The sequence below is a fragment of the Bombus pyrosoma genome, linkage group LG14, assembly GCF_014825855.1.
Source record: "Bombus pyrosoma isolate SC7728 linkage group LG14, ASM1482585v1, whole genome shotgun sequence".
NCBI lineage: Eukaryota > Metazoa > Arthropoda > Insecta > Hymenoptera > Apidae > Bombus > Bombus pyrosoma.
In genome coordinates, this window is record NC_057783.1 from 4,485,457 (window position 1) to 4,511,508 (window position 26,052).

The 26,052-nt window shown below is 38.4% G+C and overlaps 1 protein-coding gene across 5 annotated transcripts in view; it reads right to left on the minus strand.

Moving 5' to 3' along the window:
- LOC122574788 (general transcriptional corepressor trfA) overlaps positions 1–26,052 on the minus strand; it is a 133,079-nt gene that overhangs the window by 30,965 nt on the left and 76,062 nt on the right. For 2 of the 5 annotated variants that reach the window (XM_043742806.1, XM_043742807.1), the window contains exon 7: positions 10,618–10,864. In XM_043742806.1, the coding sequence (XP_043598741.1) occupies positions 10,618–10,854 (237 nt within the window). In that variant the 5' untranslated portion in view covers positions 10,855–10,864. Of the gene's footprint in view, positions 1–10,617; positions 10,865–11,000; positions 11,131–14,331; positions 14,617–18,461; positions 18,846–26,052 lie in introns of those variants that run through there. The other 3 variants (XM_043742808.1, XM_043742804.1, XM_043742809.1) reach the window with 3 other exon arrangements.

The window sequence follows — 26,052 nt, forward strand, 5'->3', positions numbered from 1 at the left end:
CGACGGTGTCATAAATTAAACCCTCTCCTGTACTACGTCGTGGGCTAGTGGGAACCAATGATTTTGCGAATGCGAGCACATTTCTAGCATCGTTAGTATATTTCGTCGGTTAGAATATTCACTCATTCTTAGCAGCAGAACGTTAGATGTTATGCTGCGTGTTTTGTAACTTCTTAAATAAATCTCACTGACTTTTGCGAACTTGTGCTTCATTTCGTTGGAACTTTTTTACATGAATAACAATGGTACAATTTCACTGTGCTAGAAGATTAATGTGTGACAATGTCGAGTATGTTCTGGTGACGTCACGCGATTATTTCCGCGAAGGAAAAACTTACGCAGCCGGCAGTGACGCTCGAGGCAGTAACGCCTCATTAACGCTTTCCATAAATGACGTGATCCTTCGTCACGTGCCACCACTTGTTTCCACATCCCTTGTGTCACGCTTCATCCTCCGCTTTTTCAGTCTCCTCATCCGGTTGCTCTCATAATTTTGTATGTCATTCCATGTGACTTCGCCCGACTCGCACGCGTGAGATAAAGATTTCTTTGCTTTTTTCCCATGAAATTTTTAGATCACAGACTTTTCGTCCTTAAATCGAAGAAAAGAGCAAAGAAACTGAGAAATCTTGTTGCTTCGTGTATTTCTCCATGGCCCATTTAATGCATCTTCTGAAACGAAACGGCAGCCTAACGTTCAGGAAATGTAACAAGTCTCTGGAGGTTGCTACCGGTTGGAGACCAGTCTATAAACGTTCATCTTCGCCGGAATAGGTTGTCATGCTCCGCTATCAGCGTAAAGACGCTTGTAACAGTAAACAGTTCGCTCTAAATTTGTAGGCGAAGAGGCACTTTACAGTGTAATAGGTAGTGTAATACAGACTGGCTGTTACTCATTGAACATAAAACAAGATAAGTAACGCTACATTTAACAACGTTGTTCACCGTGAAATCTATGCAGAAACTAATGTCTGCAGTCTGTTATTTTCCATACAATTTTGATTTTCATTCCCCAGCAGCATGAATGTCATGCTCAATATCAGTATCGATTCCTAAGGTTTTCTACCTTTTAGCTGCTTTAATATTCACATCGTCTACATAAGAACTATATTTAAAAAAAAAAATATCATCTTCTAAATCAATAGCACCGTTGCTCGCACAATTAAATAAAGTATCCGCATAAAATTCACCATCTTTTCATTTTTAATATTTTTTCTTGCAGCACCTAAAGTACACGGTATTTCCCTATACTTTTATCGCATATTAAATGGTGTCTCGTAATATACAAACTTATATAATCTGTGCAAACAAACAAGATTGCATCTCAATATGTTGTAGCTTATGCGACTCAAACAACCATACCTTACTATAATCTTAATTATATATACGACGATTATGGTATTACCATATTCCACCGCGAAAACAAATTACGCCACAGTCTGCGTATACATGGAGCCTCATTAAGCCTGAAGGCAAACTGAAATATCATGACTATTCTATTTCTGCCGTGTGCTGTAGTTCGTCCAGAAATCTCGCCTCCCAGTAATTAAACTCTTCGTTTCAATTGCACTGGGCTTCCCAGCTTCGGTCTTTTTCCACGCTATTTCTGTCCTCTTTCTGATTCTCCGAAAGGCGTCGAACTCGTGAAATCGAGATGAATTTCCGATTTAAAAAGCTTCGTTCAACGGAACGCGATTTTCTAAAGCCTCGTCATCTTCGAGGTTAGGTTAATTTTAATTGGTCTCCAATGCACCAGTTTTACGGCGAGCTTGAGAAAATTGTAGCGCTCGAAATAATCATGATATTTTTTTTTCTCATCCCTTCACCCTATTCCAAACCCATTTTGTCTCGCAATTCCATTCTACCGACCGTTTTCCTTCCATTACGGTGAATTATACGCGGTACAGTTTCATTCATCCTTGAAGATGCAACCAGACAATAGCTGCGAATCCACTCACGCGTTGCTATTTCACAGGAAGTTTCTCGGCGGCCATTAATGACAACGGGGAGAGTTGCATCGTCACGGAAGCACCGAATTATGTCTTCCAGCTTGAACGAATCTCCATTAGACAACATTTTATCGTGTCGATTCCGCGATTTTATCCGAAACACTCAGCAAGCTCCAAGAGTTGGAGATTTTAAGAAACTCGGCATCCTTTCCCTCTTGCTTTTAACTTGGAAATTATTTTTTACATAATCTATCCGCGAAGTAATACGGAATAAAATATGACGATACGTTGAAAGACATTACGATCCGATAATTGCGAAATTTAATTTAAACTCGATTCGATCTAAAACTTTTAAGGCGCTTTGGAAATTTTAAAGACCTCCATGATTTATTTTTGCTTTTAGTTTCAAAGGCTTTTTACAACTATTTCAATGCAAAATAGCACAAAATGAATTCAACGGATATATAACAAAATATTAAGATTCACAGATTGTGATATCTCATATAAAACCTTCGGTACGTTTTAAAATTTCGTTTGCTTCTATCTCGCATCAGAAAATGTTGCAAAACTATCTAGCCGAAAAATAACGTCGAATGAAAATCAATCTGCGATCCGAAGACTACAAAACTGAATTTAACTGATTAGATAAACATCGAAATTATACAGAGTAGTTTCAGTCAGTGATCGAGTTGCATTCCAAGCTTTAGTCGGAGATTAAGTTATGCTCGGTGAAATTTTACGATTTCAATTCGATATCCGTCGATGTATCGCAGCGTGTCTATTGCAAAAATTTCAACGAAGATATTCAATGCAGGTTCTAAACTCTGACGAAATTGGTACTGGAAAATCCTCTGGAGTTAGATAACAGAAACTCTAAACCGAAATGCTCGGTTACACAAGTAGCGTGGGACTATTTGTCGCGAGATCCGAAACGAAGAATGCTTTCAAACTCGTAATCCGATTTCGTGGGCGTTTTAAACGTCCCATGATTACCCTCCATCCACGTGAAAGCTAACAAACTTTCCTCTTCTTTCCCTAGGGTAAATTTCTCGTTCAAAAATACTCCGTAACACGTATCGAAGAAAGATATTAGAAAAGTTTTCAAGTTTTCGTGCTTCAATATAATATTCATCGTTATTTATGGTCGTTTTTCAACTATCTGACGATACATCGAGCTCGACTCATTTTTGCTGGTGAATTTTTAAATTTCTGTTATCGGACATGCTCTGCCAGCGAATATTTAAATATTGGAAAATTTGTAAAAGATATTTTCAAGAGTTACAAGAGAAACGCGATAAATTAAGAATTATACGTGTCGACCTCCCTTGACTTCTACTTCATCGAAGTAGCTTGTACGAATTTCGTGGAAAATTCAGCGAAATAATAGTCAGATACTTAAATAAATTTAATCTTCGTTGCGAATATGGAAATTCAACTGACGCAAGTGTTGCTTTAATGGAATATAAAGGAAAATACGTGCAGGTAGATAATGTCATTTTGACGATCATTACGAACCACCCTTATCGTTCTAACCGCAGCACAGAAACACAAAGATAAATGGCGAACATCCTTTACAACAACGTCGTTAATTTTTAAGATTGCTCCAACGTCCAAGTGCACGGTTAAGAGGCTCTTGTTGAAGCTTTGAGAGCTAGGTCCAGCAGTAATTAGGCCTGTGGAATATTCAATTACCGAACCATTTTGTTCTATGCGAGCCTGCACCGATCTATCAATTTCTTTCGCTTTATTAGAAATTCCTATTAATCGTTGGATTTAATTGCTTATTTAAAAACGTTCAAATAATAAAGATAAACCGGCTGACATACGTATTAAGCACGCAACGCAAAACATATTCGATGTACATTTATTGGGAAATTCAAGCAAATTTTAATATTTAATCTTGGATTTAATATTTTATTTCATATTTAATCTTGGATTTAATATTTTATCTCATATTTCATGTTATAAGACAAATATGATATGGCGGAAATAATAGGTTTAGGGTAAAATAATTAGAAAAATAAAAAAGGGCAGTGGAAAGTATTTGCATGTACCGAATATGATATTTTATGCAGACACAGTTATCCAAGACGTATACCCAACAGTAATACCAAAACACGTGTTTCGATGCATCGTAGATTAAAGAAGTTTTACATACAGGTTGAGAAATAGAAAGAATGACTGTAATGGATGACGATACGTCCCAAGGTAATTCTTAAGGAGAATACTGGGTTGCTACATGCTACATATAGCTTTTGTGGCACCATTGAGAGCTATCGGCAAATAGAATTTCATTATACATAAATGGAACTACACATACTACTTAGAGAATAGTAATTAACCCATACTCTTCCAAAGAAGAATGTATTACAGTTTGAGCTATTACATTATTGTGCACGTTGTAAAAAAAATTCTTATTTTAAAATATTAATCAACACATTGACTCTTGCTATTTTCTTCTCTTCGCATTCCCATTCCAAGACTCATGCGCTCAACGATGAATCGATTTATGAGAAATTTCGGGATGCGAAAACGCAGAGATTGCATGTAATACGAGAAAACATATTAAATATTCAAGGTATAATAATTATAACATTCAGTGGACGAAATAAATTTCTGCCCAAATTCCATTTCTTGAATTATATACATAAAGGTACGAATTTATGTAAATGTCCCTAGCCATTTAATTAATTGTAAATGGAAAGAAACTACCCACGTTTCATGAATAATTGTACAAGATAAAAAAGATATACATGCAATACGGAAGAAAAAGGGATGGATCAGCTAGAATGCGCTTGGTATTCGAGCGAGCTGGGTTGAACGTGGCGTGAACACATGCGATATTCAACGAGTACCGAGAAAATGCAGCCGGGGATATTCATCCCGGGACGTTCGAGCAACAGTTTTTCTTGCGAGCAACCCCACTGGAGCGTATTCGAGTCTGCCTGGAATCCAATAAAAGGAGCGAGGTCGATCTTCGCCGGTCATCGCTTTAAAACAATAGCACGAGACAGAAGAAAAATGCAATGGAGAATGTTCAAGATACTCTCCACGATGTTCCAGCATGTTCTCTTGCACGATCGATATTTCCTTTGCCTTTTTATTTTACGATGAAAATACTCGTCTAACTGTTTCGTTTAATTAAAGACTTTTCTTGTGGCCTGTCAAAAAAAAAAAAAAAAAAAGAAAAAGAAAAAAAAAGGGAGAAAGAAGAAAAAAGGGGACCAAACTAAAATACGTTAACGTCGATCAATTATAGAGATAATCGCCGAAACCTGTGTTCTGGAAAGTGAACAAGCCTCGTAATCTAACGGAAGCAGAAAGCTGCATCGATCGGCATTTCTAAGGTCTGCGCATTATGGGGGTTCATGCGGTCGGTCTAATAGTATTATCAACCCTTAAAGCTGGACTGCTTTCAGGTCATTGGCCAGTCAGCTGCATTCTTTCCATTTTTTTTCTCCCTCCTTATCTTCCTTTCTTTTTTCTCTCTTTGTTCTTCGTCCGCTTCACTCTCCTTAATTAACTTGGTTTCATTCGAGGAAATTAACACGAAAGCGCTCTAAAAATGGCACGACCCACACATGCACAGGATATACACTACCGTCCGGTTCATTGTCACAAAGGGAGAGTTCATTGGCGCCACCCGTGCGTTACGTCGCTAGCTTCGGATAAGGTCACAATAGAGACCCTCTTGAACTGCAATTTTCGACAAGATGCAACTTCAACGCTAAGAATATCGCGGGGCTAGTTATTCACACGAAGTTACAGGGATTCGATTCTGTGTAATCGAGCAGCAGGTTAAGATTAAAAAAATTCCTAAGTTACGGAAAATTCTATGCAATGAGAAGTGGGAGTATAACGTAGGACGTGGTCACGCAACAAGAAGTATAGTTTTTTCAGGAAAATTAATTGGATGTGCTTATCTGAACCCTTCAGGTATTGAATTATGTCAGTGGGATATTTTTATCGCCAGTCTTCTTTTAGGTATTTAAGAGCCGATAACAATTATTCTAAACATAAATATTTCTTGCATATTCGTAATTCGTTATTTTCGCTCAATCAAATAGCTATTTTGGTTTCTATCTTTTACTTTCTTTACGTGGAACGTACGTAGAATGTTTTCAACGTGACATAGAAAGTTAAAAATACCAGTAGACACAAGATATTGTAGTTATAATATATTGATACGTTCGCTACTGCATATGGTGCATCGATTCAATTATTTAAGTAGCGCGACTGATACAACTGTTGCATTTTAATTTCTGTGTATTTCGACGAAATGCGACTTCAACGATGAGTAGTAGCACTCTAATAATAGTGAATTTATTAAACGCGTTACTGGAATGAATGTTAGTAGTTTCTAACATTGGAATAAGGCTGAAGCAATTACGAAATATTACTTTACTGAAAAAAAAAGAAAAAGAAGAGAAGAAACTGGTTCATTAATAAAATGACAAATCGAAATGGAAAGTGGCAAGAAGAATTTGCAAATACATAATAGGTCGACTGTTAATGGGAAGGAAACCCGCTTTTTTCCTTTTTTCACGTAGCAAAGGTATTCCGGCAGGTCAGACGAACGACGTTAAGGTTCACGTACACCAGGTGATCGCGATCTTAACGCGGAGTTGGCGTGCACCTTATCTGGCACAATGTCTAGCTGCCAGTTGAGTTACGAAGTCCTTCGAACCAGCAAGAAGGACTTGACTTTCCAGCAACTTTTACCTGACCACTTCCACGTGCTACTGTCAAGGTTGAGGTTTCAGGATCAAGTCTCGTGGCTTCGAGATCCAAAAGCTACGTCGACTCTTGCTTAAAACGTCTCCAAAACTAAAAACTTTATCTTTATAGATGACAATAAATGCTTTTCTATTATCAGAATTTACCAATATATCACGAGAGCCTACATACCCTCTTATTACTGGAATTTGTTAATTACATGAAAATGTGATCCATTAAGAACGGAAACATTATTTGTCTTAAGAACCCAAGGAAGATGTAGCAAAAGAGACAGCCAGTCACTATGAAAATTATTTTTATATATCCATTTCGTAAAACGAGGTAAACTTTCATTAAAATACTGTATTTTAGCACTACGTTACGTCATTTGTTCTTCACTAATCACATTACAATGATTATTCAGACGACAATGTGATCGAAAAAGATATCATTCGTCGTTTATGTGATTTCTATGGTCCGATCTACAAAGAAATTTATTACACAAAAATTCGCTACCCCTGAAACCCATTTAAATTCTCTTCAAGACATTTCTCTCTAGAACTGAACCATTTAAGATTCTAATCTTAAGTGATTTATCCTGAACTATCTACACGTCCAAATCCGATTAAAAGTAGGAAAAATGTTTGAAGTTTTCGCTGGTCCTAATTCGATAATGAGAGACTGTGAGTTCTATTCGACGATCGGACAATTCACGTGGCGAAATGATCAATGCCAGGGTGTCTACACATGCAAGGTCAAGACCCATTCTTCGATCACTACACACACACAGACATCGGTTTCGAGCGTTTACTCGCACGCGAGCGCGTTTGGAATATTTCAAAAATTACAAAAGCAAGACCTGCACTAGCAACAGTACCGATAATCTAACGATTCGTTGCAGTCATTAATGATCCCGAGGTTGGTTATTAAGGTCGCAGCAAGCTGGATATCGCGATAAGCTCGAAAAATTCCAAGGCTCCCCCAGTCGTCGTTTATCGACACGCGAGTTCCAGCAACGGGTCCACGACCAATTCGATTTTCCACTGGAACTTTCGTGACTGAAGGGTCTGATTAGCCCTTTAAGTGCGGATACATTTTCATAAATTGCTCCCTTCAAACGCAGGGAAAGAAGAAATAACGAAGATACAATAGCTCACGAAAGTATCCGAAATAGAGATAATATATTACCTGTGTTGTACGAAACGTTTCGAAATTTCGTTAACGCTACAACGAGACACAATTATCACGATTAGATCGATAAAGTTTGAAACAAATATGAAAATGTCACGACATTTTCTAATTCTTTCGTTATAACATATTACAGACAAATAAATTCCTCATAGTCAAACCGCGAATTTCTATGCATTTCTATATCTTTATAATCAAAGAGATGATATCTAAGTAGAAATTTGTTTCACCTATGTTCGTTACAACACTCTGCTCGGAATATTTTACAATATTCTTGCGTAGTATATATGAATTTTTTACTTTTTGCGCTTTTACATTTTCCATTGATGCACGAAAATCCGCATATCACACAACGTACAACAAGCTTCGCGATTCCCTGCAAAAGGTTGAACATTGAATTTTGAGATATAGAAACTTGTCTCGAATAACCCTATCTTACCGTGTTCCCTTTTCTACCAGTTGAATGATCCGCATAATATTCACGAATCGAACATTCGAACCGATAGGAATATTCCTATCATATCCTTGTTTCCAGTCACCGACAGGAGGAATCGAGACAGACAGTAAATCAGAGTGGTGACGGTGGCTAAATGGATTCGAGAAATTCCAGTTAGGTGGGACAGAAATGTTGGCCATAGTAACCGAACCAAATATCCAGGCTATCCGACCAGTCGCCGATCCAGAGGCCGTGAATATTGCTGCTTGGCATCCATCCTGACAGGGACACTTTTTCCATTTTCATTTTCCACGTATCATGCCAAAACTGCGACTGACCTACTCAACTCTGCTGGATGGAGGCAATTTCCCAAGGTGACCTTACGATAATTATCTCCGGGTGCAGAAACTTCAGTTCGCCTATTAAGAGTTGGACAAATTGCCTTCATAAAGCGCTATTGGGCGTGAGTTCAAGAGTACACAAGATAATATCGTTGGTTCTTTAAAGGAAGAGAAGAAATCGAATCTCTGATGTACGATCGGAGCGCGATACAAATCAGAGTCTTAAGTTGGGAGATTGAGTACGCTGGGTATACTGAAATCGATATTTGTTCAGCGTGTGCGACTATCGTGGCCTGTTTTTCGCGATTAAAATGATTCAAAGAGAAAAAGTAAGTCTGATTAATTATTGACATTTAGCCTGGTGATAGATCGCCAGTTTTGTCGGCTTCCGAGTACCCAATTTAGTGCGATGCTTAAAAATCTTCCAAAGAGCTTACATTATTTCAGATCGGCTGTGTGTTACGGAGATTGTAGCCAAAATCGTCTTGCTTTGGACTCGACATAGATAAATTTAATGCAATGCTTGTAAATCCTAAAAATACGTTAGAAGACAAACTACACAGAAGAAGGTAAAAAGGATATGTGTTGGGATATAAAATTGAAGGTAGGTCTGTGAGCAAAGAAGGACATTCAATACGGCTGGAAATATACAGTAATAAATGGCTTTAGCCTTTCGGAGGTGTTACAGAGGCTTTCGAGTGAGGGATGATCGCGTTAACCTCGGGTAATTGAACCCTCTTTCCCTTCCCCTTGCTTTCCTATAGTAAAGGCTGTCTCATCCTTTCGAGTCTACTTTCTCGGATACCGTGTGTTTAGATACGCCTCTTCCCGGCTGTCGTCCCTAGTAATCATCGCGAGAATGTCTTGAAAGCTTCTTAACAACGATGCAACACGATTATACGAAAGGGCACGAGTTCATTGAAAGAAGAGAATCGACGAAGCTCTGGATATTTAGGGGAGGCGTTCTCTTCACTTGCCGAAACTCGATGAAAATATAATGAACACTGGACGAAGCTGCGCTATTTCGAACGAAGAAATCAAGTCGCCTTTTCTTTATGCAGACGACAGAACCGTGGAACAGCCACAACAGGTGGATTCAGAGAGTCGCATAAAATGATTATTAAGAGAAACAGGATATATTCTATGAATTCTCTGATTTTTAGTGTAGTTTACTGGTATATCTGTAGCGATAATATCCTTTGTATACGTATCTAAATGTACAAAAGATTTAGGTGATATTTTTAATGAATTCTCTTTACGTAGAAACAAATCTTTCTGTTTTAAAAGATTCTTAAAAACACGCAGTATTAATTATTACAAATTAAATACTTGTTCAAAAAGTAGGCACAATTAATTTTACGAATTGCAAATTATTTGAAGATCTTATTTGACGTAAAATTGTAAGAAGCCATAATCATCTACGAACTTGTAACTTATCAATTCATTAAATATCATTAGTTGATACATTATTTAAAGGATCCAAGTATTCCTACATTCATCTATATATCATTACAAAACCTTTCCTTTCAGTAAATGATCCAAGACTTTTGTACAATGTTGTACATTTTCGCAGAGAGCTTCTTCTGAAAGAATTTCAAATATCGGATAGCATCGTCAGTTGGTAATTTATTGTACAAAAGAACTCTCGAGTATCTTTACATTCATTCGTAACAACGAAATCTTTCCTTTTAATAAATGGTCCAAGACTTTCGTAGGTACAATACCATACACCTACACAGGGGGTTTCTTTCGCAAGAATTTTAAATATTTGATCGCATTGTCAGTTGATAATTTATCGTAAAAAAGAGTCCTCGAGTATCCCGACATTCATTCGTAATAACGAAATCTTTCTTTTTAATCAATGGTCCAAGACTTTTGTATTCTACAGTACTCTACATTTTCATATTAAATTCATATTTCATTTAAATTCGCTAAATATTGGATTGGACCATTCTACAACACTAATATTAAAATCCAAATTACTTACGATCTTATGATGAAGATGCTGAAGCTCCCTTTCGGTGACCCGCCTTCGAGACAATTCGCGTTGTTCCCTTCTATATTGGCTGTACTTGTAGAAGAGATACATGCCAGGAAGCGCAAGAACAACCAGGGGTTTCATCAGACTGGCTCTTCCGCTTCCTCCGCGAACACGAGGCTCTGGAGGTTCGTCAAGGTCCTCCAGTTGGCCAGCACCCTCAGCCAAAGCTGGCACCACCGGCATGATTAATTATCTAAAACAGAAAAATTCGAAAATTAGTATGGTTGTTATATATTGTTAAAATCGATATTCACAAGACAAGAAGAAAAATGGAATCGAGTGGATGAATAAAAAAAAGAAAAAAATTAGATTCATCGTTATACTTAAACCTGCTACGTTCTTTCGATCATCTTCGATCTAATTATATTTTCCTAACGTTAAAAAATATCTTCACAAGTTGGTATGCATGATGCCTCGTTTCAATTTCATGTTGAAACATTACAAATTCACTCTTTTTTTCTGAAATGAAAGCAAAATTGAAATATAAAAATTATTAAAAATATAAAATTGAAATTAAAAATATAAGAAAGCACTATAAACGTATATCTAATAAGAGCAATGAATAAATATAACATACATCGAACAATAAACAATTGTTAAGGAATATGATAGAAAAATTAGTCTACTACAAAAGTTACTAAAATTCACAGCGTATCGATTTTAAATTTTCTTTTATCCATCACTGTATTCGACGATCTCATAATGATTGCTTTCTCGATATCGATTGCTGCTTAGGAAAATTAATCCAGCCATTCATGATTATTCACACCACTGGAAAATAACTCCTTCGAGTGGTCTGATTGTTCGCAACTATGTACACGCATTGCGTCTTGTATAGTGAAACACGCGTCAAAGGGAAATCGTTTCGGCGCTGATTAATTAATGACATCGCATCCGATTATTACCGTGTCGGACAATAGCTTGTACCGGCGTATTGTACTTCATCGAGGATATTGAAACGACGCGGCTACCATTTCAATTGGCCGGAATGCAGTTGACAAGAGAAACGCAGCTCTCCGAGTCTCATAATGGATCATTTGTTCGAAACGCTTAATTAGTCGCAACACTGACTCTTCAACGTTAAAAACTTCTACATACTCGTACATACGCTGGCTGGCGAAAGTGTACGAACACTTCTAGAAGCTTTATATGTATATATTATAAAAAACATTTTGAAATTTATTGGCACTGTAATGGCTATCGTAATTACATTGGTAAAATTTAAAACTGTGAATAAACTGAGAATGCATGTAGAAGATACAAGATATTTATTGCAAGCATAGATTTTGCAAAGACCATCAAAGTATTTGAACAGTCCATTATTCGTTGTTAATAAGTAGATCGCGGATTTGTACGTATTTCTGTGAAATTTGTATCGTATTTGTGAAATTCTGTGAAGATACAAAGATATACAGAATGAACTAATATGTAAAAATATATCCAAAGTAGAATACTTGTTACGATATTTGGTAGATAGACAAATTTCCTACCTAAATTTCACTTACTTATTTATCTTTGTGAAAATATGAATTTCCATAAATTTCTGCAGTTTATTAACAAGGCGAACAAGAAAACGATATATAGTGAAACCATCTGTAGTACTAGTTGTATGTTTAAAACTACTACTCAATTTTCCACTGAGTGTATACTTGTAATAAATGTTCTGTATTATAACTTCTACACACATCTTCGGAATGGTTTCGAACGTTACTGTTCATAGTCACGATAGTCGTGTCTCATTTACACTAGTCACGACATTTAATGCACATAATATATTCAGAAAAATATTCTGCAGTAAATATTTGAATATTTTTGTTAGCTACTGTAGTCTATTAGTCTGTAAAAGGAAGAATTTACTGCATGCTGTGTGCAGGCCTCGGGAATGATTCTTTATAGAGTGATCGGAATTTTTATATGTTTCGCGAAGAATTTCAATGTACTGATAAAAGTTCAGCAGGCGAGCTGGAGGAGTTCTAGGTCAGCGGGAGATGACTATTGGGTATTGGTTTTCCATCAAATCGTTTTTTACAATCCCACGTCCCTTGTCATCTGTATTTCTTCCCCCGTTTCCCGATATTTATAATCCTCGTTAATGTCTTCCTGAAATATGTAGAATGAAACAGTTCTCTGTTGCAAGTGATTAGAGTAAAAAAATAAAAAAGGAAGGGAAGATATGTCAATGCCCTATCTTCTGCTCCGTGATGCTTCGGTTATTGGAAAAATTGAAAGGGAAAAATATTCGAAGCCTTTCATTAGAATCACCATATGTGCTTTTCAGAAGTCACCGATCAACTCCATTTTGCAGGATGCTCACAATTTCATTAGTCAGATCCATAATTAATATTCAACACCTCAGCAAGCAGAGTACTAGTTTCTATGAATTTGTTTATTACACGCAGAAATATATATATGCGTATATACAATACGATAAATAACGCGTATGTACATGTGTAGAAATAATCGCGAATTTCGAGGTACATTTTGAAAAATCATGCTAGTAATTGTAATTTTCCCTAACATTACAGTTTACGAAAGTGATCAGCGTCGCTTCTCAGCGTCTCATCTGTAACGTCTTATGACAATCGACGTTTCATTGATCCCACGTATTGATTATTTTGGTGGTTCGAAAAAATTTGTCTATCAGCTGGACAATGTTCTGACGGATTTCCGTGACTTCAATAAAATTTCGTACTGCGTTAGCCGGTCGTTCACCGACTATATTTAATTCAGCCGTCTACTTGCAGTGCTATTCTTAACCAGCTGCTCTAGAAATACGCGAGCTGTTACGTCACCAGTGGCTAGGTCGTGTACCCTTGCATCGTTGCAATTTGCACCCGAGATGCTGCTATCGTCCCTATCAGTGGCGTTAGGATAATAGTAGTCTTCGTGGTATCTTGAGATCTTGAATTAAAACATCGACTAATGCTACTATCCATTGATTTAGTAACAATGACGATAGCATGTAAGATTCTATATGGTTTTAATGGAGCTTGGAACTAGGGTGAGATATAGTACTTCATCTAACTTCGAGATTCTGAGTCACTTGAATCTTCCTAGATTCTAATTAATTTGTAATATTAATAAATATAGAAGATTTGAAGCTACGTTGCTTCATTATAATCTTTGTGATTTATTTATCAATTACCTACGTAAGAGTAGGAACATTAGATGATGCAGCATCTCCAGTGATTGATGAACATTGTAATATGAAGGTCTTACAACGTTTCCTATTTTTAACGAAACTTTGATATTCAATGCACATACATTAGAAACTTTAAATTGCACTTGTGTTTTAAAAATCATATAATATTAGCTTTATTAATAGCTATATTTTGTCATGTTACTGTCGCATATCTAAATACCAATTCCTGATGTCTTTGTGACATACATAACTTCTTCCAATTGTGAAGCTAGTAATAACTGTCTGCAGACATTTGAATGGATGTGTTTCTTATTAAGATACAGAATCGCAAATATGAAGTACCCAATTAATTTAAAAAAAAATAGACATCTTTTGGATGATTAAAGCAAATTCTATTAATCAGATTACGTTTATGGAAGAATGGGTGACAGCAAATATTTCAAGGGAAATCTCCATTCTCGAGTTCGATTTTTCTGCCATTGTCAAGGTGTCCAAGGCTGATATACGCTATCAATTACCCTCTAGTCGATTACTTGAAGAGAACGACGTTCATCCTTTGTGGTCAACCAGTGGTTACTAGCGGGTCATTTTCTCAAAAATTGCTCCTGGCAACTATCTGATTGATGTACATCTCAGGAGTGTTGTAGCACTACTCTTCCAGATTCTGCTATCATGGATAATGTTCATCAAGGTGGTTGGGGAATAATGAAAGGGGGAAACTAATTTATTACCCGAGTTCTTGCTATACGTTCTGCCATGATGAAACTGGGACTTGGAAAAATTTCCGCATTCCTTGAAGCAATTCTACCAGGGTGAGGATTCTCGAATATAGAGAAAAAGTTCTAGCATCGATAGAACTTTTAAACTTGAGAAGAAAGAGAGATTGAAGAAACGAAAAGGATGCAAGAGTACTGAGACAAATTTCAATAGAAAAAAGAAAGGAAGGAGGTTAGAACAATCAAAAAGAATTTTCCAGTAACTAAAAAGACAGTAGAGACACCAAGCAGGAAGTACTAAAGAAAGAAAGTGTAAAAATGAGGCGTAAAAGGAATCCTAGTCGTAGAAATAACAATGCGAGAACGTTAGGAAGAAATTTTATCGATTAAAAAAGGCAGCGCAGAAACTTTAAAAAAAAAGTAGGTGCAAACATAAAAACAAAAGAAGAACGTTAGAGAAGGAATTCCACGATTAAAGAAAAAAAAAAGAGAAAAGTGAGACGTAAAAATATAAAAAGGAACTCCATTTACACAAAATAGTGCAAGGACGTTGAAGAAAGAATTCTAACAGCAAAAAAGAAGGAAGTATCAGGAGGAAATGAAGAAGGATTTCCAACCATGAAAAAAAATAATGCATCAGAAAGGAATCCAGCTATGAAAAAGGTAGATCAAAGGCAGAAAAAAGTAGTCGTAATCGTAGAGAGCCGAGTTAGGAATAGCAATAATTCCTTTTGTTCTAATTTTAGAGTAAGTTACTGGACCACACAAAATTCAAATCTCATAAGATTTCTGTCAATTTGCTTATTCTGACGTCTCGAATATGAAAAATTTACGATGGTCTAATTTACCATTTCGATTAGATCGTGAATGTAACTTATACAGATTCACGTTATTACTAACATAGTTAAATTTGTAAAGTCTAAAGATTTGTTACATATTTACCAAGTAGCGAGATTTGTTTCTAACGATTTAATAATATATGTCACAATGAATCACATTATCCTATCAATAATCATAGAAAACTGATTATATTCATGTATCACGAATAAATCTAAAAAATAATGGGTCATTCGACCAATGGGAACAGAAATCTACTAATCTAACTTAACCTATTTACATTTCATTTTCTCTGTGTTTCGCAAATACTCATTTCCGTGTTTGTGGACTATGGAACAATTCCAAATCGAACAAAGCTCACAAAAAAAGGACGCGGTCTTCCTAACCGTAGTAAAGATAATAGCGTGTAAAGTGTATACGCGAAACTCGATACCGTTCTCTCGAGATAAGAAAACGTATCAAATAGAACGCGCGTTGTTCTACTAGCAATTGAACGAGCCGTTAAAAAAAGTTGGTACATGGTTTGTAGTATCTCGAAAACGGGTAAAAAAAAAGAGTAAGAAATTCGATACGAGACAAGGCGTTTTCGACGTGTCGTGTACGTGTAACATAATCTAAGCGTGTGCTTTTGTACGTGTTATCACTTCGAGTGGCAATACATTATCGGAAATGAGTCGATATATTGACTGACGTTGTACATCCGACACCGTAGAAACGCACGCCACCTTGGGATTCGCTGTTTTTCGTGCAAGGGCAAGTTCACGCGTTTTTTCGTAGACTCCGAAAAAAACTCCAACGAGCACGGCTACACGGATACTGCGGCTCTGCTTTTACGCCTTTTAGCCGGGAAAAAATGAAGTGATAAGTGAGAAAACGCGGCAGCGTGATATGTACAATTTGTAGTTCTTTAAAAATGGACGCAAATTTGAATGAGAAAAGAGGATAAAAGATAGTAAAAAAAAGAAAAAAGAAAAAAACAACGCTATAAGTATTAAGATCTACCATATAAAATGTTCTACTTTATAGTATCAATTTTCTCAATCTTCATTCCTTTTGAATAAACATTTCTGTTTTTGAAGATACGTTATTACATACCATTTTAAAGCGGGGAATTTTCTCTTCCACGTATAACCTTAATATTTTTAAATTAAAGTCATCGGGTTTAAAATTCAATGAAGCATGAATTATAAGAAATCATTGAATGTTATATACAATCTAATACACAGAAGTAAAAGATGAGAGGAAGAAGAAAATGTCAAGGAGCAGTCGTATCAAAAATACTCTTGGAAATTGTATGCTATTATAGTGACGATTGAAGAAACAACACTCAATACTCTACAAACATCTGAATAAATTCCTTTGAAAATTCCAAAGAGAGGGAGAAAAGAAGGAGAAAGAAGGAGAAACACAATACCATATATGCGTACCAGCTCTTAATACGCGAAACATTGAATTTTCTTGTATCATTTTTCTAAATCTTCTTTGCTTTCGATAAATACCTGTACAAATGTATCATTGCGTATCATTCTAAAACTAAGAATTCTTTATTGCATACGTAACTTCAACTATCTAAATTAACCGTATCTCTTTTAGAATTCAATAAAATACGATCCTTAAAAGTTAAACATTTTATGTTTCTCCAGATATTCCAAGGAAAAAAAAGAGAAAGGAAGAGAGGAAGGGACGCAAGGAAGAAGATATCGTCGAGAAACGGTCGAACCTCGAACCGCGCTGTTAAAAATTATTACGCTATTATCACGACGATTATCGTGCTCGATCTAATATTACACGTACATATGCGTCTCGCCTTGACATGTCGTAATGGCGGTCGCAAGAACAAGGACACCCACCGCGGCAGGATAACATCGTATCGCATAGGCTACACGGCCAAGTACACGTCCTGTGCTCTGACTTCTATTTTTATGCCACTTTTCCTCCCTCTGTTGTTCACCGTTGGCCCGACTTCGATTGTGCCGTGTGTTGCACGATTAGAATCGATCTGCCCACTCTTTTCCCTCATCCTCACGTGACTCCACGCGAAACCTGATGCCGTGACAGAGAGAAACACACACGCACACACACACAAAGAAGGGGGAGGGCGGGGGGGTCGTTTTCTGATTTGGTCGCGAAACGTCATCGACGCCTATACGCGTTTTAGTGGAAAAACGCTTCGAATAGAACACGAATCGACCATTCATTAAGCTCCATTGTAGTATCATTAACGTTTCGAGTACGCTAGCCTAGTGTTATCGAATTGCAGCGAACGTGTAACTTTAGACAGGCTGAGAGGGGTTGGGCAGACAGAAATAACGTGCGGTTTTGTGCACAATTTTACCGTATTACGGATACAAGCCTTTAATTAAACAAACGGGTAAACAACTAGTCATCGTCCCGCTGCGACTGCCACATCCATTAAATTATCGAAATGTTAACAAGGGTCAGAAATAAGAATTTTATTTTTACACTTGAATATCCTACTTTCTTATTTCAATTTCTAGTAATATTTCGATTACCGTAACACGTATATTTTTGATAAACAATGATTCGAATGTCTGTGGTGCGAGAAAGATATGTACACCGTTGAAATACATATATCGTTCGATATGATCGTCGCGACATTTTCAGCAAGCGGTTACCTGATTAGGCTCGACAACACGTTTCTACGAGCCCGTGCGAATTTACGAGGCGAAGTTACGAAGGCCGTTCATCGTCAAGGATAGAGCACAGCGATTCGACCGCATATGTAAACACAGCCGGCGATTGGTCGAAGGCACCAGCGATAACACATCGCAAAAAAGCCGCCAATTCTTAATAAACACTGACACAAACCCACCCCTTAACTTAGCTCAAACCTTCCAATCTAACCATTGACACACGTAACGATCCCCCGTAATAAACCAATTCTCGTATGCAATTCCACCAAAAATTCACCAAACGAGATTCTACCAAACAGCTCCTATTCACACTGCCTACCTCCCCCCATTCAATTCGACTCTCGAACATCAATCGTATAATATACATCGTGTCACAGCGAAAAAGTGGGAGTATAGTATAGTATCTAAGCAACACCGTGATAACTGTCACAGAGCACTTACGTCGTGGTCGGTGGTTTCGTTCGATGGTGGATCGCGCCAGAGCCCGGTGTCCACGGGGTTAATCGGGGACGTGCGCGTGAAGGTGAATGGAAAGGCGGCAAGAAACGAGCGAAAAAAGCACGAGAAGAGAGACGAACGCCAGCGCCGGCGACACGAGCGTTCCTCGTGCGCTCAGCTCAGCTGAAACATCGCCGAGCAGCGACTGCGAGGCTACTTCTACCGGCGGCTGCACTGTGCGCCTGCAACGAGGCAAACCGCGCAACGGGTCTGGCTCGTGGCTGTTCGCCGCGACCCGGCAATTTCCGCCGCAACTCGGCCCGTTCCGCCACTAGCCGGCCGACCTCGATACTTTTTGGCGGTCTTCGAGGAACTTCGACCGCCTGCGCGTACGAGCCACAGGGTTGCAACTACGCGACTCTGGTTCACGATTCTCGCCGCTGCTGTTCGAAGGCGCATCCATGCACTGCGCATCTATACAGGTTCGGTTCTACCTGTGCGAGCGTTCCTACCTTCCGAGTTTCTTTCTTGGCGTTGGCTCGGGTACAGAGCTCTGGCTATATTCCAGGCGAGTTATACCCGAGTAGGTTTAGGTTATTGAAGGGGCATTTGTCGGAAATTTTGGCCGATCTACTGGAATTTATTTCGTAGGTTTAGAACCTGGAATAGAATAGATTTTGATTGGTGGGAACCTTTTATTTGTGTAATACGTTCTAAACATGGTACTGTGAGAGGGTGTTTGTTGGGAGACTTTGTTAAATCTACTGGAATCTATCGCAGGTTTATAGGGGAATATAAGCCCCATAATGACGATAACTACCGCGAGGCTTTATCCTATACAAAATATTCTAACATAGTGCTTGAGGGTTGTTGATAAATTTTGGTAAACGTACTGGAATTTATTGTAAAAGGTGATTGATAATAAATTTTGTTAAATCTAAGCGAATTTATAACCTGTAACGAATGGTACTCTGACGATAATTAATCGAAGGATAAATACTGAGTATCATAACGGTGCATGACAATCCATTGTAATTATAAAAATTCGTTATACTTTTTCAGACCGTAAAAACATATCGTGACAAGAGAATGAGGTTGCGCGTTAATTAATTATGAAACTGAAGGGATGATACCCCTTATAGTTGAGATAGATAGCTAAACCCAAATTCTCAATATTCTGACATATACCATTATGGTTTTTATTCCATCAATTACCCTTAACCCCTAAACTACCGAATCTATAACCCGCGTAACAAATTATGGCAATAAAGTCCTGGACCTTATTACTACGTTCGTTTATGAAATTTTGCTTGAAATATTCCGCTGACTGTTACTAACCGATCAGTAAAGGATTCATCGAATCAATCATACGCGTGACTATGCAACTAGGGAGTGCGTGACGCAATGCACGTAAAAGCTAGAATCGGAACATTTCTGTCGGCATAGTGGCCGGGTATCCACTGAGGTGGTACATGGTCCCCGTTGCTGATTCCTAGCGACGATGTTGCGCTACTGCTCTGCTGGAGAAGGATCGATAAAGGGAGGAGGGATGGAACCACCCGGGAAGAAACGACGGAATCTGCGCTCTTCCTTCCCCCAAACCCCTCGAGCACGTTGCTCACCCACAACGCATGACTGTTCGGTAGATTCGCTGATGTCGGTCTATTCTTCGGTTCTCTCTTCCACCTGGCTCCCAACCTCTTCTTGCACCTTTTTTTTCTACATCTATCTCCTCTCCCCTTTCTCTTCCTACCTTTGGAATACCAATTCCATCTAGCCGTAGACGTACCGCTGCAATATTAGGGTTAGTGAACTCTGAATCGACGCAGATAAGCGTCCGAGCTCTTTTCACTAGGCGGCTGATTATTTTCCCGTGTGTAAAAGCGACGATTCTAATTCTTTCCTTCCTTCGTTAACTGGCCTAGCTTCCTTTTCGCTGATTCGTTCGTGGAATGGAATTAGGTTAGGTCGCCCCTTTATTTGGTATTCAAGCATATGATAATTAAAGACGTGGTCGCGATGGGTTAATTAACCAGTCGTGGCCATTCATCGATGAGCGCATGGTCTGGAAAATCTAATATATAAAAGTACCCTGTTTGCGATCCACTGTGAGAAAAAGCTCGCAATGTTCCATGCCCCGTTTAAATAATTCACCAACAATTTATCAAGGAACACCTGTATGCAGCCAGCCTTGAGGAGTTCCTGGAAAATAAATGATTCTGCCTTGGAAGAGGTTTAGAAAGAAAATGGTATAAGATACTGTTCCTTGTTTTCCTATCAAGATTCGAAAATCTACTGTATATAATTTCATGCTTTCGTCGATTCCCTTCCTCGTTTCTCCTTATTAAAGGTTTCCCGGTTATTATTATTCCCAAATTGGAATTTCGTCACAGATTTTATCTACTTAACCACTCTCGAGTACAACATAATACTAAATCGGATTCTATCGTGTTAGTTGTACAAAACTGGCTGATCCCAGAGCCAGGCAAAAGGTCAGAGTAGATATACGCCCTCGCAATGCCGGTCCAGAAGACCGTGAGTCACTTTGATATTTTGCTGATTATCAGTGAACGTCAGTCGTAAAACTGACATTGCCTCTCGATTTGGAATCGGTGGGGCACTGCCTTTAACTTCAACTCCACGGATTAAAGCGGGAAGAAATAGATACAAAAGAACGCACCCGGAGATCGCGCACCGAAAAAAATCCGTGAATCTTTGTCTCTCTCTCTCTCTCTCTCTCTCTTTCTCTCTCTCCGGTTTATGTGTCGCAGCCCGGCCGTTTCAATGCAGGGTTAGTAACGAGTACGAGCTTCTGACGTCTCCTCGAAATAACGAGGCCTCCGAACAAAAGTGCCCAGAGGTTCTTCTACGCCTAAGCTAGGGGTAAAAGAGTGTCGTTACGTAATAATATCTCTGAAAATCCGGCGTGTTACCTCCTCGCGAGTCACGCTGTCAGAAACAAGCAATTTAGTAGTCTTCTCTTTTGCTGCGAGGACCTCTCCAGAGTACACTACTCCTTTCTTCTTTCCCTTTATCTGCCGGTGTACATCTACCAGGGACGCTTTGCGATTTGATAGAAAACGAAATTGGACAGTGTCAGTTTCTTTTGAATTAAGCTTAAATTTTTCAATGAATTTGTATATGTAAATTTTATGACTAGATGTTCGTCTGGTTGTTTCGTTTATTATATTACAGCAAAGGGTGTATCGTATGTGTTATCAGGAAACATAACTGCTCGTTCCAAGCTATGCACAAAAAATACTAAAGAAACGTAATTTAGCAACAAATAAAGATACTATTACTACGAGAAGTTAGGGTATGCATAAAGAATAATGAAAAGCAGTGACTTACTTTAATGCATGGCAATTTTGTTACATGCATAGGACATTTTATACGACTGTTGTGTTACGCGCTTGCATTAATAAATCATATATCAGATCCCAACAGTGGTATCGTGAAAGATTATCTATTTGCGACGAATAATTTATCGCGAAAGTTTACATCGACTTCATAACGAATAACAATGATAAAGTCTGACGATGATTGAAAGATTGATAATCAATAATGGTGTGAGTCAGACTATTTTCATTTTACATCTTCAAAGCTGTAATTTAACTAATTATGAAACTAAAGGGCCGATACATTAAAAAGTTGAGAAACGTGACTGCGTTCGAATTGTCAAAATCTGAAATTGTAGTTATATATGGAGTTATATAGGGTGATGACTGTCGATTGATGAAAGTGAAATACAGCGACTTTTTATCTTGGTAAATGATTCGAGAAAGATACAAAAAGTCGACATCCTTGAATCGTAGCCAATGTCCTACGAGCATAGCCATTTTTCATGACGTTTGACCCGTTTCTATTGGATGAGCATGACGTCACCGCAGGGAATGTCAGATCAATGGTCCCCAGGGGTTGGTGGCACTGCTTTCCTACCTTTACATCCTCCGGTACCTCGTTCAACCACCGTTCCTGATAAACACGTGCACACAGACTGCCCACGCGAGTTACAATCGAAATTATCGAGGATGACGACAGATACCACGTACGTTGCAAATTCTATGATTCACAGTTAGTCTAACTTGTTCCTTCCATATCTGTTAATCCAATCTGTTCGCTACCTTTAACATTTTCCCGTACACGTGTGCATTACCGACACATTTTTTTCAACTGCCATCCGTTTCTGTCTTTCATACACCGGTTAATTAAAATGTAATCGCCAAAGAGGAGAATATTCGCTTTCAGTAAACATATTCCGCCCCCTATGAATTCTTCACAAACCCATTACCACGAAATTGTGTCCTCTCAATAGGGCATCAATCTCGGCTTAATAGTTTCAGTGACAACACTCATCTTTGAAAATTGATGCTCTCGTGGTGGTGCTCAAACGTGCTTTCATTCTTTCTTCGAGACGTTCGATCGATTCACTTAATCTCGATACGATTGCTTCGTTTCGGTACAGTTCGTACCGTGGAGAGCCATCGAAGAGGCTTCTAGCTTGGTCGATGACACGGCCGAGAAGAGTTACTTTCCTCCCGGGTTTCGTGGATGTTGAGAACCACTGGCATGACGTCACAGAAAGTTCAATGACGTCATAGACCGTTCGATACACCGCGATCCGATGGTGGGGGTTGGTTCACCGAGAAGCGCTCAGGACCACGGTAGGGGATAGGGAGGAAACGAAGCTGTGCACACATATACGTACACAGCGTCAAAGGGGAAGTCAGCGTGGAGAACGAGAGACTTTTCACGCCGTTGCAACTGAATGCTACTACTACACTGCCCTCGTAGATCAAAGAACTAGGCTGACAGATTCGGCCGTGTTGTTACCATTTCCTCCCAATCCTTTTCTCTCTCGACATTTCCACGCGGTACTAAAATTCTATATCGCATGGCTGACGAATTTTTTCCACGAGATTTTTTCCCACAAGTCACCTAGAATTTTTCTTCGTATGTGTTGTTTAATCTTTTACGAGTTAAAATAGATGAAGTATTTGAACGCTTACTACTACCACTGAGAACATTTATGCATATGACACGTTTGTAAAAATTCGGATTTCTTGAAAATTTTGCCTTTAACGACACACCGCGCTTCCTTCTGACATTTCGTATCGTGGACAAACACGATCGAGATATAAAGTGCCACAAATGTACTCTAATTATATTAGTATCGCGAAAGCTTAATATCTAGAAACACTACTAAATGAAACGAAATTTAACATATTGCATCTAACTGATTAACGCGTAATTACTATAAAAAATACAGCAGCGTGCAACAACATTTCGTGGTCACTTATTATGGCTCGTTCAGAAGCTGCACTGTCTAATTTTATAAACTAAAAGGCAAGAAAAAGCGATGACATCTTCTAAGCACTTTTCCCAATTTTTCTTCGAATTTACTATTACTTACTGTTATAAAATAAGTGAACCTATGGAAGTATATCAGCCGTTCCTTGAGAATCGAACGTTTATTGTGTACCTGGATGACCAGATCGAGGGATTTACAAAATGAGAAGTTGATCAGTTTGATTTTTGCGACGCTCCTAATAATTACCGTGTTGGTAAAAATGAAGCTGCAACTGCAAAAGAAGAAATAGTTCCAAGTTGGTATTCTACGTTCCTAATAACGCACGATCACCTTATTTTCCCTTTAAACTTGCCAAATTACTGTTTTGCCGGTCGATACCAACATTTGGTATACCTTCAAGCCTCATTAATTTCACCAATTCACCATATTTCCGCTTTCCACCGAGAATACATTAGCGAACGAAAGCTGGAATGTCGCGTTCGAAGTATATAAATAAGTGGAAGGGGCGATGCTCGAGCAGCGTCGTTACGTAACGCGATTTAACGGTCAAGAAGGGAGCGTTGACGATGGTGTTTCCGGTGTTCCGTCTTCCGGCTAGTCAGAAACCGCAGAGTGCACCGCGTCGCGGAACGAAAATTACAAGCGTACCTTTTATAAGCAGCCCTGACTGATAGTAGGGGGTGGCGCAATGCGGCTACCCTGAATTGCATCCCCAAGAACGGATAAACAGGTCGCTGGAGATCTCGTAGAACATTCGTACTTGAAAATTGCCGTCTTTAAACCGACCTATTCCATACACGAACAACAGCCACGGATCGTTTGCCAATTAAAAATGAAGCATTCCACGGAATCAGTGAATCGCCTCTTAAACGAACATATACGCACAGTATTTGACTGTGTGTGGAGATTGAAATAGAATTGAAGGCGGTAGTGTCGGGAAAATATTTCACGGCTCGTTTCGAGTCGAATTACTTCTCCGTGATCTTTTTCAACTTCTACGCCGTAACGTCGCGTAAAAGACAGAACTTTCGTAGATGCAGCGGTTCGAACGAAGCGAGATCTTGTCTCGTGTACGAGCCGGAAAAGAAGTTTCAGACGAGAAGAGGATCCTTCAAGTTGGCTTCTTTCGAACGATGAAAGAGAAAATTCAGCTTTCGGGAACGCAACTGGGGTATATGTATGTCGAGAAAATCCTCGTTTAGATGCCGAGCCACCTGCCTCTTCGAGGCTCGGTATCCACTCAACGCGCCTCTTCTTCGTGCTCCAGAATCAGTCGACATAGCGAGTCTCTGCTACCCTATTGCATATGCAAATATGCATGTGCTTGTGCAACCTGGACTTCCAGGTTAATTTGTCGCTTCTTCCTGGAATAACCTTAATTACCTTTTGATCGCTTTGCTTATCCTAATTAAAATGATTAAAAGATTTTATTTTTATTTAGCGTTCTCTTCAGCTGAACTTGACATTGTACTTCCTTTTATTCCTTCTGCTTTTAGTATATGAAGATTATAGGGGGATAATAAGCAACATTTTATAAGTTTTATAGGAGAGATATTTTGAAATTTGGTACATTATATTAATTAATCTAATATTAACAATATTATATTCTTATTTGAAATTAGATATGTACCGTCTATGTATTAAAATTGATTAAACGTTTCTGTATACGATCTCTACCATATGACAGAAAATTCAGAAAAATTTCACTGCTCCGAGATCAATTAAATAGCATTTGCAATTTTTAATGACTACAATAACTGATGACATATTCGTGGCTTTTCAGCTTTTTACTACTAAAAACCCAAGAACTACAAATACGTCATCCAATCATCGTAAAAGTTTAAAATCTAAAGATTAATCAGCGTTGCTACTGAATATTTATGGCTACTTTAATTTATGGCTACTTTATATTCTTTCCACTAAAACTAGATCATCTGAATCATTACATACGTCGCGTGGAACGATTGCGACTCTCCATCCATCTATATTCCACTTCCTTTTCCATGGATCGTTAAATCTCGAGGTGAATTGATTTTTTAGCAATAATAAAACTGGCGAAAACGCAGTTTTCGGTGTTCTATTTTTACGCGCGACAGCCGATTTCCACATTTAATTACCCGGGCAAGATGAATGAGGATTTCCTGACTCTCGAGCATCGATTTCCTTTCCGTTGAAACAATGTCTGGCCGGAGCTATTCAGAAATTAGATGGAGGCCAACGAGAGAATTTCATAGGAATGTCTGCATTAATCAGCAAGGACCTTATTCCACGAGCAGGGAAAAC